The sequence below is a fragment of the Rhinatrema bivittatum genome, chromosome 15 (assembly GCF_901001135.1).
Source record: "Rhinatrema bivittatum chromosome 15, aRhiBiv1.1, whole genome shotgun sequence".
Lineage (NCBI taxonomy): Eukaryota > Metazoa > Chordata > Amphibia > Gymnophiona > Rhinatrematidae > Rhinatrema > Rhinatrema bivittatum.
In genome coordinates, this window is record NC_042629.1 from 15,441,355 (window position 1) to 15,460,572 (window position 19,218).

Sequence of the window (19,218 nt, forward strand, 5' to 3'; positions counted from 1 at the left end):
AATCAACTCCCAAAATCGTCACTTTTTCCTTTGAAAGGAAACTTGATGCCTGCTATGTGTGGAGATTTTCTCATTAAATCTCCCTTCTTCCCAATCCAAAGAGCTTCAGATTTTGATGGATTTACTTATAACCTAAATTCCAGTAAGCAGCTTGCAGTATCATCTAGACATTATCTCAATTTCTCCGGTTTTGTTTACCATCCATTATTGCTAACAGCAGCAATAGCCCCTATCCTAGATAATTGTTGCCAGCGGGGCAATAAACACATTAAAAAGGACTGGAATAAAACAGGAGCCTCCAGGATACCCCACAGCAATGCTTTCACCTATGACAATTCACGTATCCAATTAATATGAAAAGGTTCAATGAGAGACAACCAAGTTAAGTCTTTTAGTCTTCACATCAGTCAAATGCAGCACCTCATGATACACATGTACAGTTGAATTTTCAAAGGAGTTAAGTGCGTAAATGTAAACATACTATTGTAGGAATATTCAAAAGTCATTTACATGCATAAAGTGCACTTATGTGGTTAAATCCTATGGACAATTCGATGGAATATATTGTAGCAATTTTCAAAAGCCCACTTACATGGGTAAAGTGCATTTACATATGGAAAACCCAGTTTTAGATATCTAAATGCTTTTGAAAATCAGGCCCTAACAATACATTGTTATCATAATCCATTTTACCTTTGATTTCACTCATGAAGGCTACAAGTGATGTTTCTGTAGCATGGCCCTGCCGGAAAACGGATTGCCTCAGATGACATGCATCTGTAGATTCCAGAAGTTTTCAAAGTTGATCTGTCATTATTTTTTCTATAACCTTAGAGATAAGGTAGGTTAGATGCAAAGGCCCGAATTTCAAAGGGCCATGTGCAAAAAACCCAGGGGTTACGCACATGGCTGGGCCTTGCGTGCGCTGTGCGCATTTTACAATAGGCCTGGCCGCGCACGTAACCGCCATTATACACAGATGGGCCAGGCCTTGCAAAAGGGGTGGTCTAGGGGTGTGGTCTGGGCAGGGTGGGGGGGGGGGTCAGGGCTGGGACAATGCCGTTAGCCACAGTCCCGGGGAAGTGCGTGACGGCAGCCGGCCAGTACGTGGAGTTAACTTCTGCTACTGAGGAGCAGAATGTATAAAAATTTTAAAAAAAATGTGAAGGTTAGGGTTAGTTTAGGGGTTGGGGAGGACAGGGGAAGAGGTAGGAAGGGTAGGGTTAGGGTCCCTTCCAGTCCACTCCTTAATTGGAGCAGACTGGGAGGGACCTGATTGCATTACCACACATATTTTTCTAAAATCCCTCCTCCATGTGCGGAACAGGCCACCCGCCCGCATATACATGCGGACATGAAAATCCAGCACGTATGTGCGGGCAGGACCAGTATTTTATAACTTACGCGCTGTACTCTTGCCTGCTACAACCCTGCAGTCATGCAATCTTGAATTAGCAAGCGGTGCAAGATATTTAGCAAGGCCCAGATCTGGGTTAACTAAAATATTTATTGTAGGGTCTAGACCAGATATGGATGAGATCATGGCGCTCATGATCTTATTAATGACAAATAGCATAGTTTCTTTAAAAGCAGAGAACTTGCTTGCTGGGATTACTGTTTGCAAGGATGTTTCATTACTTTCCTATGCACCCATTTGTATTTCTTAACTTGATGGTGCAAATTCTTCTTGAATTTTTGAAAGTTAAAAAAAAAAGATACAAAGCATTTGGGTCAATGCAGGGACAGTAATGTAATGAAGGATACCTTCATTACATTACTGTCCCTGTCAGCAAATTTCCTGACAATGTCAAACAACTGTCTTGGTCTACTTTCAGTGCACTTCAACTGCTCAGATAGATATTCATTCTTAGCTTTTTTTATTTCTAATTTATAGAATTCTATATTCTTTATTTAGATTTTTTTATATTCTGCTTTTCAGCATTTCAAAGCAGATTACATTCAGGTAGTGTAGGTATTTCTTTTCTATATAAAATTGCATTCTCTATCTTCCTGTTCTTCCTCCACTTCCTTTCCAAGTGTCTAGTTTGCCTTTTCAATAATCCTAAACCTGACTGATACCATGGACATCTATTCTCCTCCACTGGAAATAATACTAGTGGCACAGTTTCATTAAGTGATGATCCAAGAATTGCATCCCAATTTATCATCTGTGACTGTAATAATACAGCAGCAAAGTATGCATTAAAGTCTTGATGTAGATGCAGCTTATCACAGGTTTTACTGCTGTTATGAATAAAACACCGTAGTCACAAGGTACGGTGTTATATAAACCTCTTTTCTTCTAGGCAGAATTTATTCTAATGCAAGCTTTACAAACTCTAATTGTGTATTCCAAACCACTACCAGCCACCATAATAATTGGATATGCGCAGACTAAAAAAAAAACTGATTTGGTTTGGTTTTTCATTCCAAGGATTTTAAAATTTATTTTTGGGTTAATTTTAATACTTATTTTGGTTTAGTTCATTTGCAGAACCAACATTTAGAAAATAAAAAAAAACAGTTTAAGAACAGCATGCATTATTTGCAAAAAGATTTAAGGACAGAAAACCACCCTTCAGCTCTCTTACTCCTTCCATGATGGTCTTAATAAGAACAAAGGATTGGTCCCTGGTCGCTCCTGCTCCACGGCTCCCAGTTACAAAAATGGTGCCAAGCAAGTCTGGCAGCATTTTGTCTTATGGTTGTAAAACATATTGGTGCCAGTCGGCACTACTTTTAACCAGAAGCACTGGGGACTGCCCTGTCCCTTTTCTGATGTGATCCCCACTGAAGCAGGGTCCTTGGGGAAGGGTGGGGGGGGGGGGGGGATGTTTTTCATAGGTTTGTTTTATTTGTTATTTGATGTTATTTGGTTGCATAAACAAACCAAACTAAAATAAATACTAAATGAAATAGCAATAAAAGAAAAACCCCCAGAATGAAAAAAAAAAGTGGCAAAATAAATTTGACCCATGCACATCCCTACTACTTGTATGATGAGAGTTAGAACACGACCTCTAGGTTCTCTCATATTTCTGGTGAGACAAGGAAAACATACTGCTCGCTAAATGTTTAGTAGCAATGTTAACCAATAATAATGTTATTAGTACTTTCTGATTCCTACAAATTAATTATATACCAGTCACCATTTCATGTTCATTATAGATATTGCTATGCTTTCTAGAAACCTATAATTTCCTATTTGTATGACTATTTCATGTGATAACAAAAGGATATACTGCACCTGGGGTGTTGATGGTTGCTGCAGATGTGGTGGTGCAGGTTGTTAGGGTAGCAGAGGATGTGACTGTTGCAGTGGTAAAGGAGGGGATGGTAGTGGTTGGAAACAAAGTGTTGAAAACATCTGGTGAACAGGAAAAAAATAAAAAATAAACATAAAACATAAAAACAAAACAATGCACAGACAAAAATAAATAGCTATTAATGAGTTTGCTTGGAAAATGCAACCACAAAATATTTTACAAATTAAAACATGCTTAAAAAAATGGCATTTTAAGCTACCTCGTAATTCTTGACATTTGAGCACTCTCTTGGTTTCTACACTTGGGCATCAGGGAAATTTCAGATGTTTTTGAAAAGGTTTAAATTTGAAATGGCCAGCCACAATGCACTGGAGGTGACTCTAGAGAGTGAATGTTAATCGACAAGAATCAGTTTCTCTGCGTACCATGTAAAGGAATCAAGGCGAAAAGCAAAAGGAAGAATGAACATGCCATGGGGAAGGTGGGAGACAAACCAGAGGAGGACACCATGCCAACATAAAGAAAGTCTGTGTGTTAGAAAGGAAACATTTCACCTGCAAAAGGCTTCATCGAGGAGAACCAATAGAAAGGGGGAAAAAAAGCAAATAACTTCTGACCATGAGGAAGCTTTAGGGATTCAAATTACTTTCTTTTCACATATTTGTTAAAGACACGCGTTGCTGATATCCCAGGTGTGCTTTCTATCACTCTTCAAACAGCAGGCTAGACTTGTTCTGCACCCTCCTGATTCTACAGGAACTAATAATATGCTACTGACAGAGTAAATATTTTATCAGTGAAGAAAAATTATATTTCCATGCTCCGATTTGAAATGAATGTCTCATATTTTATGTTACTGGGGCACAAATGCTAGAGGATTCTGACTATTTTATTACATGTAAGAGGCAATAAATGGACAGGATTGTATGGGCATTGCAATAGCTGAAATCGAAACTACCATAGGCCATTAAGATCATTATTTGTTTACCTAAGATTTGGGCCTGTCCGTCCAGAACATATGTAGAAAATATACTCATGACTGACATTTTCCATATAATTCACTTTCCTTTTTTATGAACCAATGGCTGTGAACAAGCAAATTAAATAGAGGCAAACATTGATAGAAAAGGCAGAAACTTCCCAAGAGTTCACAGATTTCCAAACTGAATTTTAGTCAAAATAGGATCTGTGAAATCACATTCAGAAAATAGTTCTTAAACTAACAAATGACTAGAGACGAAACAGATAATGGCAATGAAATTGTCTCATCTCTTTTCAGGAGCACCATGAAACAAAAAAAAAAAAAAAGAATTTCATAAAAATTAGTATTTGGTGTTAGTGCGCACTAACAGGACTTAGTGCGCACTACCTATAGCTAGTGCGCACTAACTGAAAATGTTAGCAATCAGTTAAAAAGTGTCAGTTGGGGGAGCAGCTTGTTAGCTAGAGTTATGATTATGCATTCCCATAGTTACTTGCTTGTGTTGCCAAGGTTACAAGGTGGCATTTGTGGGGGGTTGGCCAGTGCCTGGTAACAAATGTAAACAAACAATTGATATAATAAATATTTAATACCATCAAGTTCTAGTCAGCAAATGCAAAAGCATGTAATGCAAATGCATATTTTGAATTTGTCAATCCCTTTTGTATTTTAGGAAAGGGGTCCTGGCATTTTGGTACATGCATACTTTTAATTCCCCTGGTGTGAATCTGTGTGCTTGGGTGGGAGGGGTGGTAACTGGTGAGAGGGGAAGTGACTGGGGTGAATGTAAGGGATGGCAGGTGGGAGAGAATCTGGTTAGGGTGGTGACTAGTAAGAAAGAGGCAGCCTGGTGGGTGTGTGGGTGACTGGTTAGAGGGAGAGAGACTGGGGTGGCTATAGGGGGTAACAGGTGGGAGAGAAACTGATTGGAGTGGTAAGTGGTGAGAGGGGGTGAATGGGGTGACTGTATAGGGTGACAGGTAGGAGAGAGAATGGTTGGGGTGGTGACTGGTGAAAGAGAGGCAGCCAGGTGTTTGTATGGGGGTGACTGGTGAGAGGGGGAGTAACTGGAGTGACTGTTTGGGGTGACAGGTGGGGGAAAGACTGCTTGGGGTAGTGACTGGTGAGAGAGACAGCCTGTTGTGTATGGGGTGGGACAAGTGGGAGGGGAAGTGACTGGGGTGACTTTATGGGGTGACATGTGGGAAAGAAAGGCAGCCAGGTGTGTGTGTGTGGGGGTGTGTGTGACTGGGGTAAATGTATGGGGTGAGAGGTTACCCTCCACACACATCAGGCTGCCTCCAGTCACCACCCCAACCAGAGTCTCTCCCACCTGTCACCCATACATTTACCCAAGTCATTTCTGCTCTCACCAGTCACCCCTCCCCCCCACCCAAGCACACAGACTCACACCAGGGAAATTCAAAGTATGCATATCCAAAAATTACAGGGCCCCTTTCCTAAAATACAAAAGGACTGGCAAATTCTAAATATGTATTTGCGGTTACATACTTTTGCTGGCTAGAACTTGATGCTATAAAATTATATCACTTGTTTGTTCACAGTCGTTACCCCTACAAACACCACCTTGCAATCTTAGCAACACAAACAAGTACCAGTAACTTAGGAGGCAGCCAACGGAGTGCAAAATCATACCTCTAACCGCACTAACTCTGAAATTAGGGGAAACCTGAAATAAACACCCCCGAACCATTTTAAAAATGAAATCAAACAGATAACGACCCAAAACAAAAATGGCATGAAAAAAAAAAACCAATGCACATCCCTACAAATGACTACTTTATGTTACCCTTTTTAATTATCAACTTTGTCATATGTTTTCAGACTAAGTTACCACTGATTGCTGGCTTTGATGTTAGAAAAAAACCATGTCACTTCCTTAGTTTACACCTAGGACTATCCTGCCCAAAAGACAACTGACTAGGAGTGAGAGAAGTGAGGTTGCTTTTTCCACCTTATCAGTGGCATCTCAGAGACCGGCCTCTTCTATGTATCACTACAGCACTGTGCATGGTTATTACTAGTACCACAGAAATGAGAACCAGGAGGAATACTTTTCGAGAGGTTCTTCATTATCCATGGACCATCTGAACTTCAGTAAGGGAGGTTATTTGATGTTATCAGATTGCTAAGTATTCGGGGGGGGGGGGTGAGGTTGCATATGGTTTTTGCATTATGCTTTTAAACTACAACCGAAATTTCTCTTTAATGATGTATATGATTAAAAAATGTGGTAAAGTCCACTTAGAGGGTGCGGCTATGTGATACCTCTATGGACTTTTCTGGCATTATTTACATTTGCTGAGTTCATTTTTTAGGTTGTAGGGTATTATTTCTTTGTGTCCTAACTTCATACCTGGACTTGGCACACGACTATTCAGATTTTGTTTTTCTGTAGATGTTGGTTTGTGCACATTTTGTGTTTCATGATATTATAAACATACACTGTATATAGCCTGGCCAGAAAAATTCAGATTCTAAGCTTCTGAAAAATCATCACGTTATTAGTCACCTGGAAAACTAGCGCCCCTGAAACCTGAATGTCATGGTAATTAAGTGCATCTGACTTCAACAGATTAAAAGTGAAAGAGCAGATTACAATATACTTCATGCAGATAGATTTCTACAGTTCCATCATGCACCACAGAATTCTCTCTTAAATGAGAATCTGACAGAAGAGTGACACCCCATTAAAATTCCTCTTTACCAAGAGAACCTACATACCTAATACTGGAAAATAAAGAAATCTTATCTGTGCCACAAGTATTTCTTAAAGGAAAATAATAATTATGTGCCAGTACTACCAGTTTAGCGGAACCCCTGTTAAAGACAATGACATGTCTCTGTGTGCTTCGCATATCTCCTTTGTAACCATTCCTTAACGTTCAAAAACACAATAGATGCTACCATTAAAGTACGTTGCTCCCACAGAGAGGAGCTATAGAAATAATTCTGCTAGTCATATGAGGTTTCTCCACCTTTCACTCTGGAAAAGCTATAGAAAAAAAGGTAAGCAACATAATTAAGTAAAAACACATATGCCAGTTTGCTAAAATGTATGCGTTGCTAATAGGAATTTCATGAGCATGCTTTCTTTTTTGAACTGTATATAGTTTTAGGTGCTTCTAGGGTGAACAATTAAATACAAAACACCTTTTACCTGTTTAAATTGGTGTTTACTCACATAAATGACTTTTAAAACCTGTCCTATATCCAATTATGTGCTTTTACAGGATTGGTTGTGGTGCTGGAAGCCATCAGGATGGGGCACCAGCCCTGAGTTTAGGCGAGTTTCCTAAAGGCCATGTAATCAAACAGTAGTTTAACAGACTGATCATTACACACTATAAACTTCAGATCCATGAATATAAATTTACTAATTGACCCAAATTAATGAAGCAAAGAGATGCTTATCTTTTGTTACTGTTAGGGAGCCAGATCCCACTGTCTTATTTTAACTCTAAATGCAAAATACCCCAAGAAAGCATGGACTTAATTTCTGATTGACTCTTAATATGAGAGAGAGAACTTGGCTCTGATATCTAAGAAGGCAGCATAAAATAGATTTGTGTAATCCCATGATTCAAGAGTACTTTAAGCCTCTTTAGGGAGTGCTAAATATACATTAAGGATATGATGTGGCCACTTGATGTGCACTGGTTGCTAGCTGGAGGCAGACAAGCCTTGAGAAGTGAAATAATTTATTTCTCTCGTTTCAAACTTGTCCGAATTGAGACAAAAACCATACATTTTTTCTTTTTGTGTGTTTTGCAACCAATTTTCAAAGGAAAAGCCCATGCAACTTGCTGTGGATATAAAGTATGCAGAGGCACTTGCATCTGCTCTTTTTGTAGGGAGATGTTTGCTGGTAAAGTACAGACCAACATTTGAAAATGCCTTCTACGCATGTATTTTTTCTCTCTTGATGTCCACACCCCCCCTTAAGGATACCTCCTCTCAATCAGGCCAATACACCAGGTTTGGACGCGCGTTTTCGATGTGCTAGCTTTACCCCTTATTCAGTAAGAGGTAATAGCGCGTCGAAAACGTGCGTCCAACCCCCCGAAACTAATAGCACCCGCAACATGCAAATGCATGTTGATGGCTCTATTAGTTATTCCCACGCGATACAGAAAGAAAAATGTGTAGCCATGCCGCACATTTTACTTTCAGAAATTAACGCCTGCCCAAGGGCTGGTGTTAATTTCCTCCAGCACCGGGGAAGTGTACAGAAAAGCAGAAAAAAACTGCTTTTCTGTACACCCTCCGACTTAATATCATAGCGATATTAAGTCAGAGGCCCCAAAAGTAAAAAAAAAAAGTAAAAATTAAAAAAATAAAAATAAAAAATTGGCCTGCGGGTCAGAAGACGGATGCTCAATTTTGCCAGCGTCTGTTTTCCGAACCCGTGGCTGTCAGCGGGTTTGAGAATGGACGCCGACAAAATTGAGCTTCGGCTATCAAACCCGCTGACAGCCGCCACTCCTTTTACCGCGGGCCCTAATTTGCATAGGCCACCCTCCTGAATCGTGCACCCAGGAGAGTGGCCTGTGCGCGTGCCGGGAGAGCGGGCTCTCGCCCACTCTCCCACGCGTTTTTCTGTATCAGCCTGAATGTAGGTAAACGTGTACAAGCACTGTGGAAATGTGAGCTCAGTAAAGTCACAGTAAAGAGGGCAATCTTCAGACAGCCAATCAGTATAGGAAAAACCTTTTTTAGCTGTGTACATCACTTTTACGACTATGCAGAAGAAAGGAAGGTACTTTAAGACGCAATTTGTTCTAATGAGGAAGTCACAATTTCAAGCATGTGTAGGAATTCCTCATCACTGAAATAGCCAACAAGAATGACCAAAGTAATAGAAATATTTCAGTTGATGTACTCCTTTTTAAAAGGGCTCAGTTCTACTGTAATAATTAGAACAACAGTATAGCCAATGACATTAACAGATATCCACAGAAGCTGGAAGGCAGGCTTTTCATAGCAGTGCAATTCAGTTCACAGTTTACTTATGAGAGAAGCACCAATTCAAGAATCTCTAGCCTTGTCTGTTGTCCCTGACAATGTTTAATAAGAATAGTTTTCAGACAAGGGCAATGTCAGAATTATATTGATGCAGGTTTCTTGCAGAAGGGGAATTATATCTTTTACCAACTTCTTGCTACCTTCTGGAGAGAGGACCCTATAAGTCACAGTTTACGTGGCATCATGATTATTAATTGTCAGCAGAGCAAAAATATATTATTTTTATAGTGCCATACTTTCAACCAGCAATTCCAATTGTTTTATAAGCATAACACTTTAGAAATATTTATGCACCATCTATGATGTAGAATGGCATACTATACTTTTTGGGTATGTTCCCTTGCTTATTAAGTTCAGAAGTAGGGATATGTATTGATGGCTAGTTGCTCACACTAAGGAGATAGCTCTCTGGCAATAGGCATGATGTGCAATAGTAGTACAGCTGCAGCTGGCTAGTTAGACAAAAGAGGAAGCCAACTGTGTAAGTCTTCTTGGCCACTACATAGCCACTCCACTACAACTCCTCTTTGCAGCACAACATAGTCAATTGGAGCCTCTTCACCCCAGGCCAAACCATCCAGAATCTTAGAGACAACATGTACAGGTCCTCTCATGTGTGGACATGCCCTGGTATCTCTGCTGGGCTGCATAGAGAGAGGAATAACCAGTAAGAAAAAAAAGATGTGGTGATGCCCTTGTACAGGTTCTTCATGAGGCCTCACCTGCTGTAATTTGCTACCCTTAACAAATAAGCCTTGATACCGTTAATGCAACTTCATTATTGATCTCTGCTTCAACAGCAGTGAGAAAAGGGGAACTGGATTCAGACTGCAACTAACGAGGGCCCCGACTTTTACGGTTTGGGGAACAAATAAACATGGGGGTAATTAGCTGATGCGGCACTTACTACCCTTAGGGGCAGATTTTAAAACATATGCACACGGCGTACACAAATATACGCCCGATTTTATAACATGCGTGCGTAGGGCTTTGAAAATCTGCTCCTTAATCACTAAGCCTGATACTTTTGATACAACTCCAAAATTGCTCTCTGCTTTCATGGCAACGGTTAAGGGAAACTGGATTCAAACAGTATCTGAGGGCCCTGACTTTTATGGTCTGGGAAACTGATCATGGGGTAACCTGCACAGTGCAGCAGATACAGGCATAAGCTTTCTGTGTAGACTGGGTGGAGCATTTGGTCCTTTTCTGCCGTCATTTCTGTTTCTTTATTCAAATACGCCCCAGTTACAGGTCAAATACTGAGTGAGCAGGTAGGGCTTCTGAGCCTTGGGATGGCAATCTACATAGGAGAAAGTCACTCTTGCATCTAAGTGCACCCCTGAACCTATGGCAGTTTTTGCACCAATCAGAATGCAGTATGTGTGGAAGAGAGTGGAAGCAGGAGTACACCAACCTCTCTTACTATAATCCACTCATGTGCAGGCTATTGAGAAACAGCAGGAGAAGAAATGATTGTTTTAATAGTAGTAATGCTAAATAATAGTCATATACACTGAAGGACAGAATTGTATTGTAACTGCAGAGAGAAAGCGAGAAATGATTCCCAATCAGTCTCTCCACTTTGAACATTGTACTCTAACGGTTCCACTCACTATGGGGTCGATTTTTGCTAGTGCAGCTAACTGCAAAATTAAGCACTCACTTTTAAGCATGCACTAACCAAATTTCAATGACAAAGTACACACAAATTAAATCTGAATATCAAATTTGTATGTAGCTAAATAAATCTGCGCATCTATAACGGCATATGCAGCGTACATAGACATGCCAGTTAAGCAGGGTCTTCTTGGAAATTTAAGCTGCACATGTAGGTTTCACAAGCTGTCCCCAAAACACCTCCGCAAATGACCTTTTATGCCACCAAATTCATGCACATTATGAATCATCTTTAAATGCATTTAGCCAATTGACTACCCTAAATCCTAAAAGGCTGAAGCTGTATGCACGCCAAAGCTGGGAGATACGCGCATATCTCAGGCCAGCGTATGCTGTGCGGATTTAAAAAAGTGTGTGAGCATGCGTGTATCTCCCAGTACGACTACAAATCAAAAAGTTTAAAAAAGGAATGAGGCATGGGCGTGGTCTGGGTGAGCCATGGGCATGTATTTACATGCACGAGCGAGCGCCGGGGTCCTCCTACCGCGTAACTTGCTATGGACAGCATGTAAGTATTAAAATAAAAAAACTAGGTGAGTCAGCAGGGTTTTAAGGGTAAGGGTTAAAAGGGAGGCTAAATAACGTGCGAGGGGGGGGGGAGGGGTAGGAAATCTGATCCGTTAACTGGGCGAACTGGAAGTGAAGTGGGAAAAAGGGTTATTGGGTTGGTGTGCGTATCTAATAAAATCCCCCCCACCTATGTGGTAGAGTCGGCCTTTGCACGCACATGCACGTGTCCATATAAAATTGTGTGTACATATAGCAATGTACAGATAATTTTATATCATATGTGCATATGTTATAAAATAGCTTTGTCTCTAGGCCCAAGCCAGCATACGCACGTGCACCCGTGCAGCCATTTAAAAGTTACCATTCCTGTTTTGACCATTTCATCGTATATGTACATAGGTGTATATGATGATCTTTTTTGGGGGGGTGGGGGCATATAAGGTTAGAATTCACCATTTTCTTTGTTAATTTCTCCTTCCATATTTTAATACAAATTAGTTGTGTAGCTTCAGTGGACTACAGTTAATGACTCTTAAAGCAATTGTGATCAATGTTGTCCCAAGGCACAGGTAACACCAGGGTAGTGCCGATTGTTATCTCAGTCATGAAATGACTCTTTTATTATGCTCTGCCAATCTTGATGCATCCAGAATTTTATACACAGGCTGCCCATGGAGAAAATTTTAAATTAAAAATGTTTTAACCATTTGAAACTCCCAAGATTACTAATTAATTATAATGCCAACCTCTGTTGTGTTTTTTTTACATTTTTACATGAAGCCGACAAGCTTCAAGGTGATGTTGGAGCGAAAACTCCTCTTAGTTGCTGAGATCTTTTTTTGAAGCATAAAATTTATTATTTAAAGTATATATGTTTGGAAATTAATGAACTGCAAAACCAAGATATGTGTGAAACTCATACAGAAATGCACCAAATGGATTTTCTATATACGGTATAACGTCGTATTTTAACCTTGGCAATGGTGTTGTTCCTCTTACATTGAAGAATACTGTATATAGTCTTGTTGATCATAAGTGTATGCATGAAATGCTATAGTTTGACTGAATCAGTGGGTGAGCACCTTTACAGTAGAGCATACTATTTATAGAACACATGCGGTCACATGTATTAACAGGGCAACTTTCAAACTATGTCCTGGGTCAAACTGAGTGAATAACTTTTATCCATGGACTTTGCATCAAATTTTCAAAAGAGAAAGTATGCACATGGATCCCCTTTTGAAAAACTTACCTATGGACATTCTGCACTGGTCTTTTATGCATGTTGATGTTTCCTAGGACCATAATGAGTGTAGACCTAAAAATACAGTCTAAGGGGCCGATGCAATATAGTGCGCTCAGCTGAGCGCACTGTATAACCCGCAGTCAGATGCAGAATAAATAGGTGCTAATCCACCCCCTAATGCAATAGGGGGATTAGCGTCTATTTAATGCACATCTTGTCAAAGAGTTTGGGCTCTCTGCCTTAATTTAAACTAAGTCTGCAAAATAATCTTCCATCTCGGTGCACTGCATGAGACAAATACATCTTTTAAGTCTGATCAGCTCGACGTCTTATCTGCAAGTGCTTATCCCGACATGTGAACAGCAACCATAAGGCCCCTTGGTTATTACTTCAGGTTACACTACCTGGTCACATGTCTCATGCAATAGATTTTTGTCTGCTTATCTTTTTAAAGGAAATCGCTCAGAAGAGAAAATGCTAAAAAGCAGCAGGGTGGATTATGTCAGGGTGAAGCATAAGCCTACACAGATCAGTGCATACAAATCTGTGCATTCTAGCACCCCCTTCTCTGTCAGAAATGCCCCTGCACGCTACGGGAACAATTTTCGGAAAGGACACACAGCTGCATAGCTTATGGCAGGTCTGTATTCAGATGGTTTGTCCAGACAAACTGCAGCTTTTTAAATTTCCCTCGTTTGCCAGCTCAGACTCACTCCTTCAGTTAAGTTGTCATGCTGATGTCAGAAAAAGTCTGGGGCCATTCCGAGTTGGTGCTTAAAATTTGCCATAAAATGTAGATTTTCAGCATTATTTAGTTTAGTTCTTGAGGTAACTCTGGTTGTGCTGCAACGCTGTTCTTACTTTATTCAGATAAATTTGCTTTCTCTGCTTATGTTCAGTAGCATGCAGGATATCTATTTATTTATTTATTTATTTATTTAACATTTTTTATATACCGAAATTCTAGCAACAATGTTGCTAATCATTTCGGTTTACATATAACATTGGAGTGACTTAAAATGCGAGTCTTACATGGAACAGGAAAATGAACTTGGAGACAATTGAATAAATACTAATAACAAATAACATTAAAACAACAACAGTAGTAATAGACATGTTATATAGTTCAAATGATCCAGATAGTTCAAATGATCCAGATAGCGTACCCGGAGTACCCATGGGTAAATATGGACCTCTTGGGTACTGAACACCTACAAATATTGTATCTAATTTTCTAACAGAAACTATGAGGTTACTTTCCCTTTGCAGTTTGCCTACAAGGCTGTATCTACAGAGTTTGTGCTTGCAATTTGTGTAGGAAGGAAATGGCCAAAAAACAGCAAATGTGGATTTGAAAATCCAATCTGTGGAGATTATTTCTCAGGTCCCCCTCCTCATCCCCTCATCCAATCTTAAAGTGCACGCCTGAGGAGGACAGTTCTCAGATAGAAACAATTTACCTGGATTAATGACTTGCAAAAGCGTCCTCCCCGTTATCCGGCAGTCTCGTTAAGTTATAATAAAGTCTGTTTGACAGTAGAATTAAGCAATAAGAAATATGCTGTTAAACAACATTCTGGCATTTGGGAAACCGGTGAAATTAGGTAGCTGCAGACAAACCACCATATAAGGCACTGGAGACTTTCTTAGGATTTTCCATTTAAAGCACATGACTCTGAAATGGACACTTTACAGTGGGAAAGTACTTGTGCTTTCTGATGGGCATGTGAGTATCATTAATTAGTAAGGCCCTCCACTTTATTCTTTAATTAATCCGGTAAAGACCAACAAGGATATTTAAGTGTCTGAGGTTTAACCGAGGATGTTTGTGCTTGTGGTGCCACAATAATGGCCAGCTTTCAAATCTCATCAGTGCCAGATAAGGCTACATATGCTGCACTGAAGTGCATAGTCACTGAGTTTTAAATTCATTGATATTAAAACAGGAACCCCCCATGGTCACAAGGGTACCCACATCAACATGAAAAGTGACACATCTTAACTGTGTAATGATCTGGAAGCATCCGCAAATTAATGAGTATGGCTGGCCAAGTAGCATCTTGAAATGAGGCCAAGCTGGTGGATCAGCAGTGGGAGATGTGAGCTGGGAGGTCAGTGGAGGCACTTTGCAATAACGCAGAGAGCTGAAATATGGAAGCATGAAAATGCTTTGCATTTAACAGTCTATCCACTTTCCTGCAATTGGGGTTCATCTCATAATACCAGTTAGCGTTTCGGTTTTTAATGTTTGCCACAGGTTTTTCCTTCTCCCCTCCCAATTTTTGCAGAGATCTGGGAAAACAATTTTAACACATTTCTGTGGTACATGGGGACTCTGGGTCAGTTCTCCTGGCTTTAGAGCTCTGCATCTTACATTAACTTCACAATGAAAAAAGCACAAAGGAATTAGGACCTCTCCAATGTGCACAAATCAATAAGCCCTCTGCAGTATGGGCTGTTTTCCAGCCCACGAGAGGTTACGCATTCACCTCTCAAAGGGCATATTTTGTGGTCCGCAAAAGGCCATCATTGCCAGCATTGTTTAGGAGGGGATCAAGTGGGTTCAGGAAGTGGCTGGTACCACCTATTCCCCCTTTAGCGGGCTATTTGGGACAACGTGGAAGCATGAGTTCTTTTGAAAATGCTTTTTGGTGTGTGCTGAACAGCTTCATGTTCAGCTGCAAGCCAGTTTTGCATCCAGTTTTTCTGGTGCAAGCATTTGTGTACAATCCACATTTCATCTGCGCTGCGCGTATTTGCCCAAATTACATATCCGATAAACCTAAGCCAGCCAATTAGGGTGCAGACGTGGCAGCCACTGCAACACATTGGAGCTGCGGCTCTGAATAAGATTAATGTCATTCGAGTGGAAAACGTGCCTTGGCTTTTGTGCTGCTGTCCATAATCTCTGACTGTGGGGACACCTTCTTGTTTCTCTGAGTGTTCTCTTGACATTTATCAACAATAAAAGCTAAGAGAAATGAAAGCGGCAGCTGTATTGATTCAGCAAAGCAGCAAGGACACATCTAATAGTTCGATCGTTTTTTGCTAGACCAAAATACACTGGGTCTTTTCAAATACCAACTTCCTTTCCAACAGCGAAAAATGAAAATAGGAGCGTGCTGTTTGTTGTTAATACATACTTGTTGTTACTGATAAAATACTAGCATTTTGCTTATAGTTGTATTGATATAAATAGTCGCCTACAGTATGGGCACCACACTTCATCCTCCCGTGTCACGTGAAGATGCAGTCACTAGTGCCCTGCACTGCATATGAGCTCATGCCATGTCAATCATTAAAGTGGTTGGACAATCTGCTATTCATTCTAAATTATGCGGCGCCAACCATTTTAAAGCTAGGATGTGTAAGGAAGCAATTTCTTCCTCTGTGACAAAACAAACTCAGATGTGTACAATATCCATTTAATTCATTCATTTATTTATTCATTTAGGACACCTCACAGGGCATCTTACAATAAAAATAGGAGAGATAAAAGGTCAGGGCCATAAAAAGCAAGCTAAAAGGAGCAGCAGACAAGAAGATATTATTTCCAGCAGAAGTGAGGTCTTTACGTACAGATGCTATTCAGCAATACTTACATTTATGTACTACTATGCATTTTGATTTCAACATCTTTTATAGAATTACAAAGGGCATATTTTGCAGGGGTTGGCTACAGAATGCAAATATAGCCCTTCAAGGTCTAAGAGCCCAATATTCAAAGAGCACCGAGAGCTCAAATATTTGCACTGTTGCTAGGTGCCAAAAGCATGGCGCCTACAAACTGTCATTGAATGTAGACCTTAACTTTCTGCACCTGCAGTGTTTAAAGTTAGGCTTAGGTAGAGGGAGGTTCTATTTTAGGTGACTAACTTAGGTGCCCAGCACTGGAAATCAGCACTGAGCTCCTAAGTTTAGCCCCCAGCCCTGTCCCCTTTTCAGGATCCTAAATTTAGGCACTGAGCCCAGGAAATGTTTTACATTCAAAACTCTATGCATATAGGTCTTCTGACTATCAGGATCTATGATATTCAGCAAATTCAGCCATTAAAGTAGTATTTCTAAAAGTACTAAAATATCCTATCAAGGCTGCTACTCTAAAAGTGATTTAACATCCAGGTAAAGAATGGTCTGAAGGATCCTAATGCTATTCTAAAAGAGATGATTTTGGTTAACTGGCAGGTACTAACACACAAACTATTCTCATCAGAAGATCTCTGAACATCCTTCTTCTGTCAGCAACCAAGGTTATATTATAATCACCATAAGGACGACTCTTATCTTTCAAAATAAGCTACAGTGAGCTGACACTACCATCAATTGTAAACAGCTCTGTTGAACTAAGCTTTTTTTTTTTATAATGGAAACCCTTTGACCTCTTTTCAAAAGAGTTTTGCTATAGACTCAAAATGAAGAAAATTCTTTTCAAAATAGGGGTCTTTGTCTTCCGTAAATATTCCAAACACAAATGCATGCTCAGTAAATGTCTGGTAACAGTGGATTAGAGGGACAATAATGAAATTGTGTGGGGAACTTGGAACTACCAGTTCATATCCAAGGGAAACTCTAGTTAAGTTCAACTTTGAAAACGTGAGCTGGAGGGAGGAACACAGGCACTTTTGTACCCATGTACTTTGCACCTACCTTGAAATGAAATCTCCAAGAGCACTTTCACTCATCCAACCTGTCCCCAGGTCCATTTTTTCACACCGGTACAAATATGGCTGCTGTGAACAATGCATGTACCTTTACATGCATGGGAGGGAGGAATAATATTAAAAACATATTCACCCATGTCAGAACTTTAAATTGCTTCCTATATATATTCACAGCCAGTAGGACAGCAGCACAAGAATAATGGATTTAGAGAATCTAAATCACATGGGCTGAATGCACCCAATATCTATATGAATTCTGTATGGTAATTAGTGAAAATATGAATAGCAGCTGTTGTAAAAACAGATATTAACAAAATATTTGAAATATCTGTCAAGTTTGAAAAAGTAGCTTGTGGAGTGCATGGAACCAGTCACTACAAATGCTTCTGTTGGGACCGGCAGGTCTGGACTGTGGGAACACCATATTGGGAGCACCACGAGATGGCAGAACAGGGTTGGGGGCCAGTCTTCTGCCTAGCCAGCCCCCTCCCCTGCAGGCTGAGCATTTGGGATATGGGAGCCAGTCGTGCTTAGCTGTGGCACTGGTATATCTTGGTGAGTGCTGGTGAGGGCAGGAGCTGGTACAGGCAAGGCTGGATATGGATACAGGCTCTGGATACAAGACAAGGACTAGGGCAAGACACAGGCTGAGGCAGGCAAAAGCTGAAATTGAGGTTTGAGAGCAAGCAAGGCAGGAACTAAGGTTGATTAAGACAGGACAGAACAGGGTGAGACAAGGACAACACGGATCATGGAAGGCAGAATGAGGTAGGAAAGACCCCGAGGAGCAAGATAAGGGAGAGCCCTATATAGGCTACACAGTAAGACAAGGCCAATATAGGCCACAAGGCAGGGCAAGGGGCAAGAAGGCCCAAAGGGCACAAGGTAAGACAAGGTAAAGGTTAGAAGGCTCGGAGGTCATGAGGCAAGGCAAAGGGCAGAAGGCTTGGAGACCACGCGACAATAGGGGCCAGGGCAAGGAGCCAAGACAGATTTAATGCAAAGGCACTGAAGTGAAGGACAGACAAGGCTATGGAAGCTGAGGTTTGAGTGTGGTGCATGCAAAGAGGAGAAGCTTGGCAAGGGTGGAGAGCAGGCATCCTGGTGGCAAGGAAGCTGCACCATAGGCTGAGTAGGAGGAGCTGGAGTGGGTAGCATGGAATGGAGCTCTGAGGAGACCTCTGCTAGCAGGGAGGTATCATGGTCAGGGTACGATGATGTAGCTGAAAATATCTATTCCCCATACATAAATGCCCATAAACCACTATTTACCCCAATGCATGCATGCCTTTCATTTACCTCTGGTATACCTCAGACCTGAATGTATTTATTCCTACTCCAGGATGATGTAAGTCAGCTCCAGTATGCTTGTAGTCCTGCAGAGCTGTCCTTGCTTGCTAGAGGGCCAACTAACATTTTGTGAACTGTTAATAGGTGGGGAAAATTAGGAAAGGTAGCTGGGAGAAACTCTCTTCTTTTACTCTGTCTCATGACATCCACAAAACGTTTTTATAATGATCCCTTATATCTAATCTTTTTTTATTTGTTTAGAATTTCAAAATAATACACAAGATTAAACTTGTTGCAGAAAAAACTTGACTCTAAAGTACAATCATACAAAGTATTGAAACAGCATTACAAAATCAAGTAAACACAAATGCCAGAGACTCAAGATTATAAGGAAAAAGAGGAGAAGTAAGATCAAAGGAGCAATTATAAAGAAAATATGAAACATAAAAAAGCAGAGACAAATAAGCCTATTGTAAATATTCAATATTAAATGACAAGATGAGCATCCAGATATGACCTCAACTGTGCAGGATAAAA

The 19,218-nt window shown here is 40.4% G+C and overlaps 1 protein-coding gene across 1 annotated transcript in view; it reads right to left on the reverse strand.

Moving 5' to 3' along the window:
* CADM2 (cell adhesion molecule 2) overlaps window positions 1–19,218 on the reverse strand; it is a 1,264,184-nt gene that overhangs the window by 193,047 nt on the left and 1,051,919 nt on the right. Inside the window, exon 9 of the mRNA XM_029578402.1 lies at window positions 3,248–3,367. Within this exon, the coding sequence (XP_029434262.1) occupies window positions 3,248–3,367 (120 nt within the window). The remainder of the gene's footprint in view (window positions 1–3,247; window positions 3,368–19,218) is intronic.